Source organism: Plectropomus leopardus, chromosome 1 (assembly GCF_008729295.1).
Source record: "Plectropomus leopardus isolate mb chromosome 1, YSFRI_Pleo_2.0, whole genome shotgun sequence".
Taxonomy (NCBI): Eukaryota; Metazoa; Chordata; class Actinopteri; order Perciformes; family Serranidae; genus Plectropomus; species Plectropomus leopardus.
Window position 1 is genome coordinate 38363830 of NC_056463.1, and position 19222 is coordinate 38383051.

General features: G+C 43.8%; 1 protein-coding gene across 3 annotated transcripts in view; it reads right to left on the minus strand.

The window, feature by feature from the left end:
* Positions 1 to 10419: 10419 nt before the first annotated feature.
* The window catches only part of arnt2 (aryl-hydrocarbon receptor nuclear translocator 2), a 74889-nt gene continuing 66086 nt past the window's right edge, over positions 10420 to 19222 (minus strand). For all 3 annotated transcript variants that reach the window (XM_042484767.1, XM_042484751.1, XM_042484759.1), the window contains 7 exons: positions 17683 to 17758; positions 16998 to 17121; positions 16740 to 16842; positions 16474 to 16612; positions 14265 to 14415; positions 11196 to 11341; positions 10420 to 11083 (listed from right to left, as the gene is read on the minus strand). In XM_042484767.1, the coding sequence (XP_042340701.1) occupies positions 10985 to 11083; positions 11196 to 11341; positions 14265 to 14415; positions 16474 to 16612; positions 16740 to 16842; positions 16998 to 17121; positions 17683 to 17758 (838 nt within the window). In that variant the 3' untranslated portion in view covers positions 10420 to 10984. The remainder of the gene's footprint in view (positions 11084 to 11195; positions 11342 to 14264; positions 14416 to 16473; positions 16613 to 16739; positions 16843 to 16997; positions 17122 to 17682; positions 17759 to 19222) is intronic.

A 19222-nucleotide genomic window follows, 5' to 3' on the forward strand; every position in this document is an offset into this window, starting at 1 on the left:
TGCTGTATAGTCCCAAACAAAAATCAATCAAATTCTTGTCTGTGAACATGATTTCTGCCTGAGTTGCGTCAGATAAAGGGACTAACAGCAATTTTGAACTGAAACTGTATTTCCATCATATGTTATTTCAATTGCACAAACCAAGTAGAACAATTCAACTAAGAACTTTAATTCCTAAAATATTATTTCATTTTCTTGCTACGAAATAAATTGCCATGCTGGTGTGGTATCAGGTACATCCCAGTTACTTAAATGTGATGCTGCGTCTTTTTTCTTTTCTACATTTAGAAAACTTTAGGGTAGAAGATCCACCTCTCTCACACGGTACTTAAAACCATGACGACATAATTACAGCGATAGTGCTGCAACAAACTGAGCTAATACTGCAACTCAAAGTGTTAAGTTGATCTCTACTTGTGAGCACACAGCTTCCTATGCTGCCAGAAGCCTCTTCACTTAATTTCAATGGTTATTTCATATGTTACAGTTTTGTATTTCCAAGGTTTGACCCAGCCTGGGCTCATTAGATTTATCTGGTGCATAATGTCAGCTTTATAACAATTCAATCCTGGTTCAGTTTGTCAGGTTCATTCAAGACATTTTTTTAAGTACAAGGGTGAATGAATCAGTTGGTATTTGTTATTTTGCATGGGTGTTTTTAATATTTCTACATGTATATCTTTTATTTTTCTTGTGGTTATCATTGTTTGTATTTTTTCTTTTGCTGCTGTATTGGCCAGGTCTCCCTTGAAATTGAGACTGTTTATCTTAACGGGACTTACCTGGTTAAAAAAATAAAATAAAGACAGGCTTTTCACATTAAGCCTTACTTCACCACTGTGTTACATTATATCTGTACAGTAGTATCCATCCATCCATCCATCCATCGTCTGCCACTTATCCGGGGTTGGGTCGCGGGGGCAGCAGCCTAAGCAGGGAAGCCCAGACTTCCCTCTCCCTGGCCACTTCGTCCAGCTCTTCCCGGGGGATCCAGAGGCACTCCCAGGCCAGCTGGGAGACATAGTCTCTCCAGCGTGTCCAGGGTCTTCCCCGGGGCCTCCTACTGGTGGGACGTGCCTTAAACACCTCACCAGGGACGTGTCTGGGAGGCATCCTAATTAAATGCCCTAGCCACCTCATCTGGCTATTCTCAACGTGGAGGAGCAGCGGCTCTACTCCAAGCTCTTCCCGGATGACCGAGCTTCTCACCCTATCTCTAGGGGAGAGCCCAACCACCCTAAAGAGGAAGCTCATTTCGGCCGCTTGTACCCGCGATCTTGTTCTTTCGGTCACTACCCAAAGCTCGTGACCATAGGTGAGGGTAGGAACAAAGATCGACAGCGTCCCTCACTTGTGAGTAAGACCCCGAGGTACTTCCACTTGGGGCAGGATCTCCTCTCAGATCTGGAGAGGGCACTCCACCCTTTTGCGGCTGAGAACCATGGCCTCGGATTTGGAGGTGCTGATTCTCATCCCGGCCGCTTCACACTCGGCTGCGAACCAATCTAAAGAGCGTTGAAGGTCCCAGCCTGATGAAGCCAACAGTACCACATCATCTGTACAAAGCAGCGACCCAATCCTGAGGTCACCAAACCGGACTCCCTCAACACCCTGGCTGTGCCTAGAAATTCTGTCCATAAAAATTATGAACAGAATCGGTGACAAAGGGCAGCCCTGGCAGAGTCCAACCCTCACTGGAAACAAGTCTGACCTACTGCTGGCAATGCGGACCAAGCTCCGGTCGTACAGGGAACGGACGGCCTGTATCAGAGGGTCCAATACCCCATGTTCCCGGAGAACCCCCCACAGGACTCCCCAAAGGAAACGGTCAAATGCCTTCTCCTGCCACTGTGGAGCTTTTTGACCACATCGGCAACCTCAGCCCCAGAGATGGGAGAGCCCACCCCTGAGTCCCCAGGCCCTGCTTCCTCATTGGAAGGCGTGTCGGTGGGATTGAGGAGGTCTTTGAAGTATTCCCTCCACCAATTCACAACGTCCCGAGTCGAGGTCAGCAGCGCACCGTCCTCACCATACACAGTGTTGACAGAGCACTGCTTTCCCCTCCTGAGACGCCAGATGGTGGTCCAGAACTTCTTCGAAGCCGTCCGGAAGTTGTTCTCCATGGCCTCACCGAACTCCTCCAATGCCTGGGTTTTTGCCTCGGCGACCGGCGTAGCTGCACTCCACTTGGCCTGCCAGTACCTGTCTGCTGCCTCCGGAGTCCCACAGGCCAAGAAGGCCCGGTAGGACTCCTTTTTCAGCTTGACGGCATCCTTCACCACCAGTGTCCACCACCGGTGTCCACCAACGGGTGCGGGCATTGCCGCAACGACAGGCAAAGACCACCTTACGTCCACAGCACTTATCGGCCGCCTCAACAACGGAGGCACGGAACATGGCCCACTCTGAATCAATGTCCCCCGCCTCCCCCTGGACAAGGTTGAGGGTCTCCCAGAGGTGGGAGTTGAAGCTCCTTCTGACAGGAGACTCTGCCAGATGTTCCCAGAAGCCCCTCACAGAATCCCCTCTGACCGTCGCCTCCCCGACCATCGGAGCCAACTCACCACCAGGTGGTGATCGGTTGACAGCTCCACCCCTTCTTCACCCGAGTGTCCAAGAAATGCAGCTGCAAGTCCACTCTGGTTCATGATCGCGCCTCTCCAGGTCTCACGGTCCCTGCCAACGTGAGCGTTGAAGTCCCCCAGCAGAACGAGGGAATCCCCAGAAGGAGCACTCTCCAGCGTCCCCTCTAAGGACTCCAAAAAGGGTGGATACTCTGAACTGCTGTTTGGACCATAGGCACAAATAACAGTCAGGATCCATCCTCCCACCCGAAGGCAGAGGTAGGCTACCCTCTCGTCCACCGGGGTAAACTCCAATATACAGGCACCAAGCCGGGGGGCAATAAGTATTGCCACCCCTGCCTGGAGCCTCTCATCAGTGGCAACTCCAGAGTGGAGGAGAGTCCAACCCCTCTCAAAAAGACTAGTTCCAGAGCCCAAGCTATGTGTCGAGGTGAGGCCGACTATATCTAGTCAGAATTTCTCAACCTTACGCACCAACTCAGGCTTCTACCCCACCAGAGAGGTGACATTCCACGTCTCCTATAGCTTCAGCAGCCGAGGATTGGACCACCAAGGTCCCCGCCTTCGGCTGCCATCCAACTCACATCGCACCCGACCCCTTTGGTCCCTCCTATGGATGGTGAGCCCACGGGAATTAGGTCCCACATTGTCTCTTCCGGGCCCCATGGGAAAAGGCCCGGCCACTAGGCACGCGCCATCAAGCCACACCCCCAGGCCTGGCTCTGGAGGGGGGGGCCCGGTGACCCACGTCCGGGTGAGGGAAACTTTGGACCATTTGTGTCATTCATCATAAGGGGTCTGGTGAGCAACGCTTTGTACAGTAATATGTAGAAAATATGGAAATAGGGATGCCACAATGAAAACTGTGTGTAACTGACTGTCAAACAAAAAAACGGTGTTCATATTCTGTGGGACAGAGAAAGGAACAGGATAATGTGTTGTTGTTCTCGATGGCATTTGTTCACCTGTATCTCTGGTGGTTTCAGGTAACCTGAACTCTGTATGGTAAACTGTGGCACCGCTTCATTTCTCACAGCAGCTGGTCTCCAGAGGCCCTGTGCTCACACACGTTACATTCAGCTTTCAGATCCACTCCCATCTGCATACTGTGAACATGGAGCACTGCCCAGACATGATGGGAATATGAAGAGAGGATGGAGCTGGGTGGAAAATAATAAAGTTGTGTTGAGTGTATGTCTGCAGGTACACAGGCAGCAGTATTGATGGGCACAGTGGGTTGTTTTTCTCTCTCTGCGGTTTGGATGCTGTTGTCACTGTGCTCGCAGGAGATTCACCGCAGCATGATTTAAGATAGACCTGTCAGCTTGGAGACACACTGACTGCAGACAAGCATGCAGCTATGCTCCGCCAACCACAACACACACACACACACACACACACACACACCACGTATACCAGCTGCATAACATCATGGTGGCTTATGCAAAATGAACACTATCTCTTCCATACACACACACACACACACACACACACACACACACTTGCTGCAGTACATCTCAGTGGCTTATGCAAAGTGAAGACTATCTCACACACACACACACACACACACACACATGCACACACACTTCAACAGACAGCACAGCGGAGCGTCTCGCTGATGGTTTCAGGGCCTGAGGCGAGCCGCTGTTGAGAGACAGCATGCCATTCGAATGCTATTTACAACACTTGAGTTGGGACTTTTTCAAATAAACACCATCACGGTAGTTATCAGCTAATGACAATCAGGAGTGGAGCCAGACGACGGCAGCATGTAGATGCAGAATGAAGACATCCTGAGAATGAAATGTTCCTCGCTCCCCTCCCTGCCAGTCCATCACAAATGCTACAGAGCTTAGCAAATGTCAGAGGGGAATTTAAGAGGCTGATCAGAGTGCGTGTCATGTCAGGAAGGAATGTGGGAAACTATTTCTTTTCAAATCACCCACCAGTTTGTTCAAGAGCCGAGACTGTGGAAAGGTGCGAGAGTGCCAAGCAGGAGAGATGCCAAGAGCTGCCAGTTTGTGTTTATGAGGAAAAACACATCTGAGCTTTGGCATTCCATGCATAGTTGACAGGCTTTAGAAAAGTTTTCATGGCTTATGTGGAGCTGATATAGGCTGAGTGGGATGATGAAATGAGCCATGTATGTTCCAGAACACCACTGCTGCTTTTTAGGTTTGAACCAAGTTTATTAGTAACATCCGGTACCAGTTCATAGTTTGACCCTCCTCACTGTATGTTACCAGTCAGAGCTGTTTATCAAACCCCGAGACAGTTTTCATGTGTTCATGTATTGTACAATAACAAATAAAAACTGTAATAGATTACTGAACAAGCCTGTGGGGGTCAGTGCCCCCCCTGTAGCTGTGTTGTCCATCTGTTCTTGGACACCGTGTCTCTGCTCTGTGTGGAAGTACACTGAGAGATACAGGCTCACAATTCCTTCTGTTTATGATCATTAAGAACTTGGCCCAAAAAGTTGAACATATTCTGTTTGATTCTCATCTTACATCACTGAGACTTAGTTCATTTAAACCATTTTAATGGAACTCTTAATGTAACACATAATAATGTATGCATAAATTTTCACACCACATACACTAAATACTCAAATACTAAGGTCATTCTCCTAATAATGTTGGAGGTTGTACATTGTGTCAATTGCATCGCTTTTACTTCAGTAATGTACAGGTGTACTCTGGGAGCTCTTGACATCACTTTTGGGTGTGGATGGATGGATAAATGGATGAATGGATGGATAGATAGATAGATAGATAGATAGATAGATAGTTATGAGCCATTGCACAGGAGAAGTAAAAAGACAACGATACATATATACACTTGAAGAGAAAAAAATACTGAATTTAAATAGAATGAAACAAACCTCAGCATATAGGTGTTACTTCTGAAAACATATACGTATACATCTATAGTATACATTACAATACATTTTAATATACTACATACAAGCATGCTAAATACAAAAAATTCAAATATACTATAACCATACAAAAGCATATTCATAAAACAGTGTGTAAATTTTCCATATCCAAGGTTGAGTTGGATTAGAGCTACACAGCTGTCAGTTGTCTGTCAGAGGGGAGGTGTTGTACAGGGTTATGGACTTGGGAAGGAAAGATTTCCTGTATCTGTCCTTGTGACAGCAAAGCTGCACCAGTCAGTTAGAGAAAGAGCTCTGCAGTCTGTCCACTGAGTTCTGGAGAGGGTGGTCAGGATTTTCCATAATGCATAACATTTTGTTCATGTCCTGCTCTTCATGCTAGCTTCCAAACTGTCCTGTTTACAGCCAGTTATGGAGCCAGCCTTCTTAATCAGTTTATGAAGTCTGTTGTCATCTTGCTGCACATGTTGAAGGATCTCAGCTCCTCAGAAGGTAGACTCTGCTCATCCCCTTCATGCATACATGCAGCCCCTGTGTTGGTCTTCCACTTCAGTCTGTTGCCGATGTGGGTGCCCAGATACTTGTAGTCCTCCACCACTTCAAAATCCTCTCCCAGACCACACAGTGGTTGTAGAGCTGTCCTCTTCCCTCTGAGGCACACCACCTTCTCGCTGGTCTTAGCCACATTGAGAAGCAGATAGTTTCTTCACTCCACAAAATCGTCCTACAATGCTCTGTACCCCTTCTGTTCATCACTTATACAACCAACCACTGCAGAGTTATCAGAAAATCTCTGCAATTGGCATGACCCGGAGTTGTGCTGAAAGTCTGTGGTGTACAAGGTGAAAAGGAAGAGTGTCAGTACAGTCCCCTGTGGAGCTCTCCTACTGCTGACAGAATGTGATTCTCTAACACGTTATCATCCCAACTCATCACATGTTGCTGCTTTGTAGTGAACTTCAGCATCTACATATTACATTTTAGGTATTCTTCTGCTTTTCCTCTTTACGTTCAGGGATGCTGAGTGGCCACACCCCCGGAGAGGAGACGACTCACTGCAACAGCTGAATTCAGCCAGAGCTAACCTGCTAACCCAGTGAGTGCTGGCGCAGCGGGCAGCAGCACTGGGTCTAACTGGGGAGATGAGGTCTGCGCTGGCATCAAAGTCACCTCCTTTTCACTCCTTGTATGAGGTCATTACCGGGGGCGTCTCCATTCTGCTGCATTTCATGCAGAGGTGTCAGGTGCCGGCTGGCCTTCTGCCAGCAAATAATAACACCGTGCTGGTTCCGTCCGGCTGCATTCTCATCTAATGCCGTCCAGCAGTTTCATGTGGATGCAAGAGGTGGCTTTTGGCGTCGTACTCTTATGGCAAAAACACTGTCAAAGCAGCGCTAGGACAGACAGGCAGAGTACTGGACTGATGTGTACCTAAAATGTGATGATGTCTGTTATGTTCACAACTTGTTCCTTCTGCCCCAGAGGGGCCAAAAAAGGGTCTGTAGTTAAGGTGAAAGTGGCAATACTTCAATGTACAAATACTCCATTACAAGTTACCACATAGCACCCCCCAAAGTCTGTGAGCACTTTGATGGGAAAAATTGAAACACTGGGCCTTCACATAAAACACAGTACTTTCAGATTTGCGATTTGTGTTTGTTTGGTGTTTTGTTTGTAATGATTAATAATGTCATGATTTTATTTAAGTTGAGGAGGTCTTTCAGGTGTCCTTCCCCTTCTGTCTCACTATCATAAACTTATTATTAATAGTGTTGCATTAATGTGGAGGAAGAGTGTTACTGTTTTTTGGGCTTTAACTGCCTTTAATGGACAGGACAGTTTAAGCCTGAAAGGGGGAGAGAGAGAGGGGACAACATGCAGCAAAGGGTCGAGGCCGGAATCAAACCCACGGCCGCTGTGGCGATGACAGCTACCAGATGCATCAGCGTACTTTTTCATCCTTTTACACAGCATCACATTTTAGGAAATGATTATATGTTTTGTTGGTAAAATCTTTGTCTGCAAATTCAAGCCTGCATGCGCGCGCACACACACACACACACACACACACACACACACACACACACACACACACACACACACACACACACACACACACAGATGATGACAGCAGAGCAGGGCAGTAAATCATCCACCTGTCAGTGGCTGTGAGCTTGTGGTGTGCTGCAGTGAAAATTAAGGTTCCACAGAAAAATGTGTTTTTATGCACATTTACACTTTGAAAATAAAAATAAAGGATTTTTATTCTCCATGGCTTGAATGGGATGGTGTAGCATACATAAATAACATATGACTTAGACTTTGAATGGAAGCCACGTAACCAATAAGAATTTATTATCACAAGCACAATTTGTTACACAAAAATAATGGGTCACATTTACACAATTTATACAGGTCTAGAACTCAATGTACAATTAACAGACTAACTAAATACCAACAGTTAAATATGTACTCACATTGCACACAATATCATTAAAAGCTACACAAAAAACATTTACTGTGTGAAAGTAACACGAGTCGACATAAAAATCACATTATTTACAAAACACATCAATTTGAGATCTTTAGCAAAAGGACTCTGATGTCTGTTCAAGGTTCTCCCATCCGTCTGTCAGAGACATTATACAATCTATCATGTAAAAGCTCCCCTGCTAGAAAGTATTATTCAGTCTCTTAATAATTGAAAAGATTATAAAGTAATAAAGTAAAGTAGCCAGAGCTGAAGAACACCAAATACACGAGTAAATACTGCGCTTTGCTTGGACGGTATGGCGGTTTTTCCCTTTTAAAGCAGGCTGGTGAGATTAGCAGTTGGCTGAATGAAGTGCACTTTAAGCCTTAGCTTAGCAATTGTCTGCAATGAGGTGTTTATTTTAATTTTTTAAATTTTCATTTATACATAGAATCCTTCAATACTGGCATCAGGCTTTTCTCTAGAGGTCTGGACATCACTACATATAGTTTACACACAAGAGTTGATGGAGAGAGTGAGCAGAGCAGCAGGTGGAGAAGCAGGTGAAGCCTCTCCTCTCCTGCGGCTGTTTGGCAGCGGCGGTGTGCAAGAGGCTGCAGCAGGCAGATGGACTTAGACATCTTCAACACTCACATGAATCTTACTGTGTGTGTGTATGTGGGAACATGCAGTGTTGGGATGGTCATGTGCATCAGTAGTGCTGTTCACTGATACTCTCCACAACCACTGCAGGTATTTCCAGAGGAGGTGATAGGTCAATTACTGTTTCATTGATCCAGCCATGCTGTAAGTCTGTTTACAATATGTTAGAAAAAGTGGAATTAGAAGGTAGATTTATTAGTCATTAAAAAAAAAAAAAACTAGTTTAGAAAGAAATGAAATTAAAATGAGGCCCTAAATCCTGCTACATCACATCAATTATTGTGTTAGTTTGACTAAAAGTGTTATTCTAAAAACGTGTAAAGTTAGTGTTAGTGCCACTGAAAGCAAAATAAATCGAATTTTTCGATGTTGCACTTACACACCTAAATAATGTAGTTGGCAATCAATGTACTCCTTTATGCATATGCACACATATAGCACAAATTTGTAGACAAAAGCTGTGAAAAACAGAAGTAGAAGAAGAAGGAGGGAAAAAAACAAAACAAGACAAAGGTAAAAAGTAAAGGGCAGAGTAAGTACAAAATGTACAGCACTGAAAAGTTATCACCGTTTGACAAGCAACCAGCTTGCTAACTTGTTTGTTATGTGATGTAATAAGTCAACAGGAAGAAGGTCCAATAGCAACTATCTGAAAGGAGGCATATGTCCTCCTGACATGCTTCCGTCAATAAACGGATTCTCTCCTGCTGCTTGTTAACTGGGACAAGGACAGTAGTCCAATTAAATGGCCTAATGGAACTACAACTGTAGCTCCACTTAACTGTCCATGGAAACGTACATGAGTGACCGCCTGTCCTGACTGACAGCAGGGGCCAGACGCACCTTGCCTTTATTAGGATAGGACAGCTATAATGTGAAAGGGGAAGGAGAGAGGATGACATGCAGCGAAGGGCTGCAGCTTGGAATGGAACCCACACCTGCTGCAGTGAGGACACAGCCTCTATACATGGGCGCTCGCTCTACCAGGTGAGCTACTGGGAGCCCCAAGATTCAGATTTGGCTGAACATAAACCAGACCTGCTCCATCCTTCATTTGGCTCTGATAACATCCCCTAATAACAGCACAGCAGCCTCTGTGTCACACTGTGTACCTGTGAGCTGTAACCGCCAAGTGGTTGGTGACACCAGCAGCTCAGGGGTCAGGTGTATGAGTCTGCGTGTGTGTGTGTTACTGCAGCATTGTTGTATGAAGAGGGTGAGCGAATTCACCTGTGTGCTCTGACAACAACAGAGACGTGCTTGGAATGTCGATGCAAACATATTTACAGTATATGTTGGCACTGTGAGGAGATCTACAGCAGCATGTGATGATGTGCTGCTTACACTCACTTATGGCTCTGTATTCATGATGTCAAATGTGTAGAGGTACACATTCTCCCAACATCCTCTTTCTAAAAAGTCCATTCTCAAATGACAATTTTGTTTTCCTCAATAACAATCAAAGTGGAATGGAAACTGAAAACTCTGGGCAACTTTTCTGGAAGAGTATAGGTCTAAATCCCTCAACAGAAAAGTAATGATTAATTATCATAGAGTAAGTTGGTGTGAATTGTGAAAAGTCAGCTCTACATCAACATCATCACTAAGACTGAAATGTTAAATCATACTATATTTTGTGTAAGTCTATAAATGAATAATCAGAAGAAAATTTACTGCAGTGTGTCTCAGTTGTTAAAGCTTTAAAAAAAAGGTTGCAGGTTGAAGAAACATACATGATAAACAAAAACAACCAAAACATTGATGATTTTTACTTGTACCATGACTTTTCCAGGCTTGGAAAACATGATTCTGAAATTCCATGACTTCTCCAGGTTTTCCATGACCATGGGAACCCTGCTTGCAGACATAAACTCTGACAAAAAAACGATGCCATTTGAAGACTCTCTGTGTAAGGTCTTGGATAATAACACTGACACTAGGCTCAGACAAACACAGCTCTAACCTCCTCTGGTCATACCGATGCTGACTGCAGGTCGCTGCACAGCCACCTGAACGTCACACACTGCACACACACACACACACACCGTTCAGACAGCTTGAGGCAACGCTTATCAAAGAGCTGATACAGGGTGAGTGATGCGCCTCCAATCTGACAGCAGGGCTCCTCTTTCCAAAGACGAGGTATGTGTATGATCACAGATACAGACGGCGGGGCCTTGGAGCCCAAACATTAGTGAACTGTGTGTTTGTATGTGTGTGAATGACAAGTGCACCCAGAAATTCACCGTGCTGCGCTCAGCTGTGTGTTGGTGATCCAGCAATGCAGAGAAATGAGACAACATGACAGGTGGATGCAAACATCAGTCCAGTTCTGAGAGGGATGGAGAAGCCTCCTCCATATTACTCAGAGAAGGGTGGGAACATGCCGAGGTCAGCAAAGTCCTCAATGTTGTAGTTGGCTGTCCCCTGGGTGGGATCTCCAGCCATGGGTAACATGTCCTGCAGAGACATGGGGGAATAGACATATCACATGTGAGTCCAGTGGTCAGCAGACAGCAGCTGGAAGATGCTCGGACACATCACAGCATAATGTCTAAGGGGGGTGTGTTACCTGGAAGACTTCTGTCTGGCTGGGGTTGGGGTGTGTGTGCTGTTCCCCTGCCTGCTGGGAGTGATGCTGGTTCTGCCATTGGGACCAGACCTCACTGGGACGACCCTGGAACTGGGCTCCACTTTGACTGCTCTCCCCCGACACATCTGGAAACACACACACGGTTACACTCGGACATGTACAGGAGGATGACTGCCACATATGAAACATTTATTTGACTGATGAGTTCCAAGTTAAAATTTTGAGGCAAAAGTCATTTCGACTTTAATCTTAAAGATGATCAACTGCACCCCAATTCCAAAAAAGACTGGGACATCCTGTAAAACTTAAATAAAATCAGAATGCAATGATCTGCACATCCTTTTTGTCGTATATTCTATAAAATACAATATAAAGATAAGATATTTGATGTTCAAAAAGGCAGACATTTTGGTGCTGGGAGAAGAAGCTCTGTTGGTTGTCAGTCCCTCTCACTGCGCTGCACTGTCAGCTGTGTGATCAGCTATCACACATATTTGTTTGTCTCTGTGCGAAAAAATGGACGTGTGGAGTGCGACATGTAAAAGTGTAAACTGCACGTGTCTCACAGTCAAAGAGAGTTGGCAGCCCTGCACTTAAGAATTTGGAAATTTCCATCATGGACAGCTCCAGCGTTTAGTGTGTGTGTGTGTGTGTGTGTGTGTGTGTGTGTAACCCTAACAAAATGTTGCCTTTGTCTCATCAGCAGGTCACAACAGGAGCAGATCAGAAAACAATGAGGCTTCTTACTTAAATAAGATCAACTATTCTGATAAAGCCTGGTGAAAAGAGGGATAAAGGCCTGTCTAATATAAGCCTGCATCATATAAAGGCCTGAGTAAAAATACCCAACTACTGGTTCAGAATTAATGCTACATGAAATTGACATAATGTCCTTTTGTTGTGCATGTTAATATAGCAGCATGACAGTAGCAGTATACGCTTTGTGGCTTTCATCTTGTAACTCTCACATACACCAGCAAATATACTGCCTGACTGACAATTCCGAGCCGCAGCCAGCTACAAAAATATACAGACATGCACACACATAAACACACACTCTCTCTGTGAAGCTGTTTTGAGAGTTTACTGAGTACATTAAAGCAAAGCAGATTGATAAGCTGTCTGCCTCCTCCCGCAGAGGAACATTCCTGCTGTTTCACACTAATAAACAAAATGCTCATCTCATCTCGACATGCATACAAGCAAGAGGCTGTTACTGATGGAGAGGGGAGAGAAAAAAAGAAAAATGCAGATAGCAAAGTAATTACTCAAATGCAATGGGAGGTTGGCTGCATATACATTCAATGGAAAGCATACAAGACGAAGGAAAACAGAGCTTATCTTAAGTGAATACTGATAAACACATGCAGCAACAGAGCAAATGAATGGCACAGGCTGTGACTGACTTCATCCTCCAAATAGAAGAACTCAAAGTCACAAAAAACGCCTAAGAGGGAGGAATAAATGAATGAGGCAGCAGAGAGAGAGAGAGAGAGAGAGAGAGAGAGAGAGAAAGAGAAAGAGAATCTATTTGGCTAATGTGGACAAAAAGTCCTGAGCAGCTGTCTGATGAGCCATTACTGACTGAACACACACTAAAGCATTCTCAATCCTTTGTGTGCTTTGATCCCGTTTTTAGCCTGGCCAGTAGTGTGGCTCTGGGAAACCACCACCTGGATTCAGAGAGAAATGTCTTAACTTAGGACTGCAACTTTTAATTCCAATAATAATTCCCAAAGTTATTTTCATTATTGATTCATCTGAACAATCTCAATGAATCAGTTATTTGGTCTAAAAGAGAAAAATGCTGTTGATAATTCCCAGAGTCCAAGGTGATGTCTTCATCTTGTTGGTTTTGTCTGACCAGTTTTTTAGCTCAGTGGAAATGATAATTCCTTGGATTTATGCTTTTGATATTATCCAAATTTCAACCCAAGATGTTTCCATACATATAATGCAACTACAGATAATATATTCATTCTTACTATGCTATCTGTTTGGGACTTTTGCATGATGAAGAGGAATCAATCTTTAACTGAATGTGCCCTGTTGTTGCTGTATTTTAGGATTAAAGTGCAGAAGTGGACAATGAAGTATAATAACCGTACAGTCATGCTCCGAACATTAATTTTAGGAAGCTTACATATTAGCAAATCAGAGATCAGTGACATTGTAATACTCTTTGGCGAAGCATTCATAATAAGGCTGAAAATATGCAGACAGCTTAATATTTTTGAATTTATCTGTGTTTATCTTAAAACACACTGGATGACGGAGGGATTAACGTCGAAGAGAAAACCACAAACCTAAAGGGATAGAGCAACTAAGCCTTGGGGAAGAATGGGAATAACAAATAAAAAGGTTGTGGGGTAGGTGGAATGGGCTTATGCTCTTCCTGTTACTATAGTAAAAAAAATAGCAAGATAGCAACAATAGTGACATTGGTGGTTTGATCTCCGGCTCCTGCAATCACCGTATCCAAGTGTCCTTGGGCAAGATAATGAACCCCAAATTGCTCCTGATGGCTGTGTCATCGGTGAGTGAATGTGTGTGTGTGAGTATGTGTTTGGTCTGTGTGTGTCACTGTTTAAGGAGTAGCCGGTGGCACCTTGTGTTGTAGCCACGGCCACCGGTGTGTGAATGTGTGTGTGACTGCGTACATTTGCCGTGTAGTTTGAAAGTGGTTTGAGTGGTCAGGACATGTCCAAAGGCTGTCTGATGACATGTGTAACTTTTTTTATTCCTTCAAATGCAGTTTAGTCTCGATATTGATATGCTGTTATATGTTATGTAGTAAAATGTTTTCCTGTGAATATGTCACCATGCCCTGCCTGCTGAGATCTTCAACACAACAGAAGCTGTGCTGGAGGTCTGCATCCAACACACCTTGTTTCTCTGTGTTTATAAGGTTATGTTTGCAGACAGAAAGATAGAGACTCACAGAGACTCCAACAGTAAATGGATGCACTTCAACCACAATACGCAGGTAGGACGCTCCAATAGATCACCCAGTAAGACATGAGGATCAGAACGACGAGGACGACTCACCAAAAGCTGTGCTGCGGTTGGTCAGTCCTGAGTAGGCGTTGCCGCTGGGGGAGGAAGTGGCTGGTGATGACAGGGGACTGTAGGAGGCGGGATCAGTCTGGTAGCTGTGGCCAGAGCCAATACCAAATGGACTGGACTGGGTTTTACTGGACTGGAGAGCACAGATACTGGTTAGATGTACAGCCAATCAGGGTTATAACTGTACAGTCAGTTAAAGGTTCCACATAATACAAGACACAGTGTTGACAGCTCAGTGCCCTCCTGTAAGTGTCCTGTAAGTTCAGAATGCAAATCAGGTCACTACAAGTCAGGTTAAAACATGCCAGAATTGTTCTTTAACTCCATGTAAGAGAAAACCCTGCGTTAAAAAGGCCATTCTACAGCCCTCCACTGTGACTCAACAACATCCATAACATGTGCTTCAAACTGAAATACATTTTTCACCCCTGCAAAATCATTTTGTTTGTCCAACAGCTAACAAAATAAGTTTTACATTGCAGGAACATTTTTCAAAAAATCACGAATATCATTTCATCAAATGTAGATAATATTTCAGAGTAATTATAATGACTGGATTATGACATTTCGGGGCCAAATGAATACTATTATACTTGGTGCATTGATCCCAATGACTGTAATTTCAGTTACTGTGCATCTCTCTGCTGACCAACGCTGGAATGTAACTAAGTTTATACAATTAATTACTGTACTTAAGTACATATTTGAGATACCTTTACTTTACTCAAATATTCTATTCTCAATAAACTTTCTCATTAACTGCACTACACTTAAAGGGAAATCATACTTTTTACTATATATTATGTAATTATTTCATAACTTAATTTAGTTACTTATTACTTTACAAGTTACATTTTTTGCACACACACCATATGAAAATATATGGGTGCTGAAACACATAATCGATTGATTAGAAAATTAACTGCCAACTATTTTCATCGTTATTTAGGTCATTTTTCAGACAAAAACATTTCACAGTTCCAGCTTCTTAAATATAAGGACTTGCTTCCTTTTCCTTTTCTAAACTGATTTAAATTTTTCTGCATGAGTACAACTACTTTTAATGCTAAAATCAATTTCCTGATTGTACTTGTATTTTTACTTAAGTAACATTTATCTATTATTACAGTGCAGTTTTAGGATCTGAGTACTTCACCACTGCTGCTGACATGATATTTACAGCATCAAAAATGTTTGGCCATTTATGTTTTTTTTTCTCTTTTCCTTTTTTATTCATTTTTCTGGAACACCAGCAAACTACTCTGGAAAATCATGTTTACACTGTTTGAATTTATTGAACTTCAAGTCAGATTTTTACTGCAGTTCTAGTTCTTCCTCTTCTTCTTATAGACTTTTTGGTTTTTGGTTTGGATCTTTCAAAATTTTGGGCATGTGCCAGTCTTTTGCACCCTTATATAGTCTACAGGGAGTGCTACCTGTGCTAACAGGGGACTTAAGATCAAGTGGAATTCATCACTGAGCACAGCAAGTTAAGAGCATTTGGTGCATCCGGAGTTGACTTTTCTAATATTAATTCTTGGCAGCAAATTAAGAGAAAATATCAGAGAATGTTGCTGCATGAGGCCCAATATTCCAACAGCTTGTAGACTGATATTTCTCTGCTCCTGTGATTCAAATATCCAGCTGTTGCAAGCACATCAGACCAAAATACATCTTGGGGGCCTTTGTAGGCAAATGGGCTTTTTCAATACTGGACCAGTGCATTGAAGAATTGCAGATTAACTTTGGTACTGTGGAACATATGGAACCCCTGTATGATATCGCAGTGATCTCTGCTGTGTTTCCAGGAGGTTTTCTAATTTCATCTCCCTCGAGTCACTGTGATGCATTTAGTGGTTACTGAGCAGACCTGACCAGTGCAGCAGTGTGTGTGTGGGAGAGAGATGAGCCTGTTAAGAAACATATATTCTAACCACATTCCCTTAGCAAGATAATAAAACACACACCACACACACACACACACACACACACACACACAAACACACACAAACACGACCAATTAGACAAGCTCATCTGTTCAGAGGCAGCAGAGATGGAGTCTGGGGTTCAGGAGAGGCAGAGAAAATTAGTTTGGCGATTATGGCAACTGTAGAGATAGCTGATATTAATACTGATACAGAAGGCAATGGTTTCACTTCAGTAATAGTTTGCGTGCATGTGTGTGTGTTACCTGTCCAGAGAAGGGGGGTCGGTTGCCTGACCATGCCACCTGGCCCGGATTGAGCTGTCTAGAGATCTGAGCTAGATTCTGATTGGACGAGCCTGATGGCTGGATGTCGTTCACACCGGGGACATGGATCACAGAGGAACTGTGTGCACAGAGACACAAAGGCGTCAGGCCTCACTCTTCTCCAGAGAGACACAGTAGTGTCTCACCAGGTGAGTTGATGCAACATGTTGGCATTAGCAGCACTAACACATATCACTGATGTGTACCTGAAGCTTTTGCCAGAGTGTCCCTGCTGGAAAGGAGAGCTTTGTGAGTAGAGCTGCTGTCCTCCAGCTGTAGAGGAGGGGACCATCATCTTCTTGTCTCCCGCTACAAACAGACACATCAACTCATTATAGCATTATAGAAATAATGGAGAAGAGAGACAGCAGGTGATCAAAAGAAATCTCAAGATGAACCAGCAACTCTCAGGACACGTGTGAGATGCCTGCAGTTGTTTGTGTGATTTTGTGTGCGTTTCGTACAGCCAGAGATGCCAGTGTACATCTCAGCAAAGCGTGGGTCTCTCTCCTGGGAGAACAGGACTTCTGTCTTGTCGATGTTCTTCCCTGCCTCATGGACCCCGCTGCTGACGCTGGCCACAGGCACCTGAGGGTGGGGTGAATGGGTGGAGGGGTTAGAAGGCATGCAGCTTGAGGTTAGGGATGACAGCCTCGGTCACAGCAAGAAACACAAACACTGTGCATAGTCACAAGTTCAACAAATTACTAGGATTACACTACGATTCCATCCAAATCACTTTTTTGTGAATTAGTAAGGTCAGCACACTTTTCTCTGATCTGATCTGCTTTGTCAAACTTTTTGAGGCTATTATTGAAGGACAGTTTCAAGCTTTTATCATTTAGGAACACTGAGATTTTCTTGCCAGCGAGGACCTCCTCTCCTGATACACCCGAGGAACACTGGCCCTGCAGGAGTGTGTCCTTAACATAATATTGATGTGTAATGCAAATAAAAGGCACAACACCACACAGGAGAATGAAGACAGTTATGTTCTGTGTGTTATGTTACATGAACTGCTGCTATACAGTAATACATGATTATCTGGTAGTCATGTCCAATTATTTTGACTAAAATTCCATAGAGTCCAGAGGCATTTTTCTGACCAGTGAAGTGGATTCCTGAAGTGACTGTAAAGAATCAGGTTACCTGGGAAAGATCATAGGCAGTCAGTCCATCTCTCTGGTGAACCTCCAGCTCTGCTTGCTGCTGCTGCTGCAGCTGCCTGCAAAATACCACACACACACCATCAGCACCTCACACTGACACGATACACAGCGCTACTAAATTAAACCTACCTTCATTTTAATTCACTCTAAGACCATGAGTAACATTACTCATTTATAATAGATATAATCTGTGTTGATGCTGAATGTTGTGCTGTTGAAGCAGAGACACTGAAGATGGCACTGACACCACAATAAACCCAAGTTTCAGAAACGTTTCAGATCAGGTCATTTCTCCAACAAGATAAACCAGAAACACTGCCACATGGTCGTATGCCTCCGTGTATCAGTACCAAAATTAAAGAAATTCCTTCAGGGTGTTTGTGAGATATCACTTTCACAAGATTGAGGCAGTTGAGGTCACAGTGGCCTTGACATTTGACCTTTGACCACTAAATTCTAATCAGCTCATCCTTGAGTCCAAGTGAATGTTTGTGGCAATTTTGAAAAAAAAATTCTCAAGGTGTTCTTGAGATATTGCGTTCACAAGATTGAGACAGAGGAGGTCATAGGCACCTTGACCTTTGACCTATGACCACCAAAATCTCATCAGCGGTTGTGTTTGTTTTCTCCAGTGTCATAAAGAGCTCATAAAGCACACAACTTCCCCCCAACAGCACAGATCCTAGTCTGTTCATTCTCCAGTTCAAGTGGATGTTTCTGCCAAATTTAAGGAAACTCACAAGACAGATTGCATTTATAAATAAATAAAACAAATGAATAAAACAGATGCAAGGTCACAGTGACCTTGACTTTTAAACACCAAATTGTGATTGGCTCATCACTGAGTCCAACTGAATCTGAAATTTGAAGAAATTCCCTCAAATCTTTCATGACATAACGCATAATGAGACAGATGCAAGGCCATAGTGACCTTGACCTTTGACCACCAAAATCGAATCAGTTTATCCATGAGTTCAAATGGATGTTTGCGCTAAATGTGAAGTACGTTGATCTTGAGATATTAAGTTCCGAGAATGGGACGGACGGATGGACAACCTGACAACAAAAAGCCTCTGGCCCCAGCTATCGCCAGCATGGAGGCATAAGCACAAAAAGGCAAAGTCAAAACATGTTACCATATGCCATAGAACTACAAATGCATATTTTTGAATAAATCTACAAATGTTATAACTAGATTGCTTGACAAAGACAGGTACAAAACTGACCAGCTCCATATTTGTCAGGTTCATTATTATGGTTAAGAAAAGATTTGGGTATGAGGTGTGTTAAGTCAGTGACACCAGTAGTGTAAAGGTGCTGAAAGAGAGAGTGCCATGCTGGCTGCTGGGACTTTTCTCTCCTGTGGAACACTAGGCCCTGCCGCTCCACAGCTGGACGCTGCAAACAGCTCCTCTGGGAGACAACATAAGGTGTGCTGATGCAGCACATACACGAGTAGATTGGGCAGAGGCTGTCACACCACTCACTCAATGTATGCACGCAACAGTGACACCACTGCC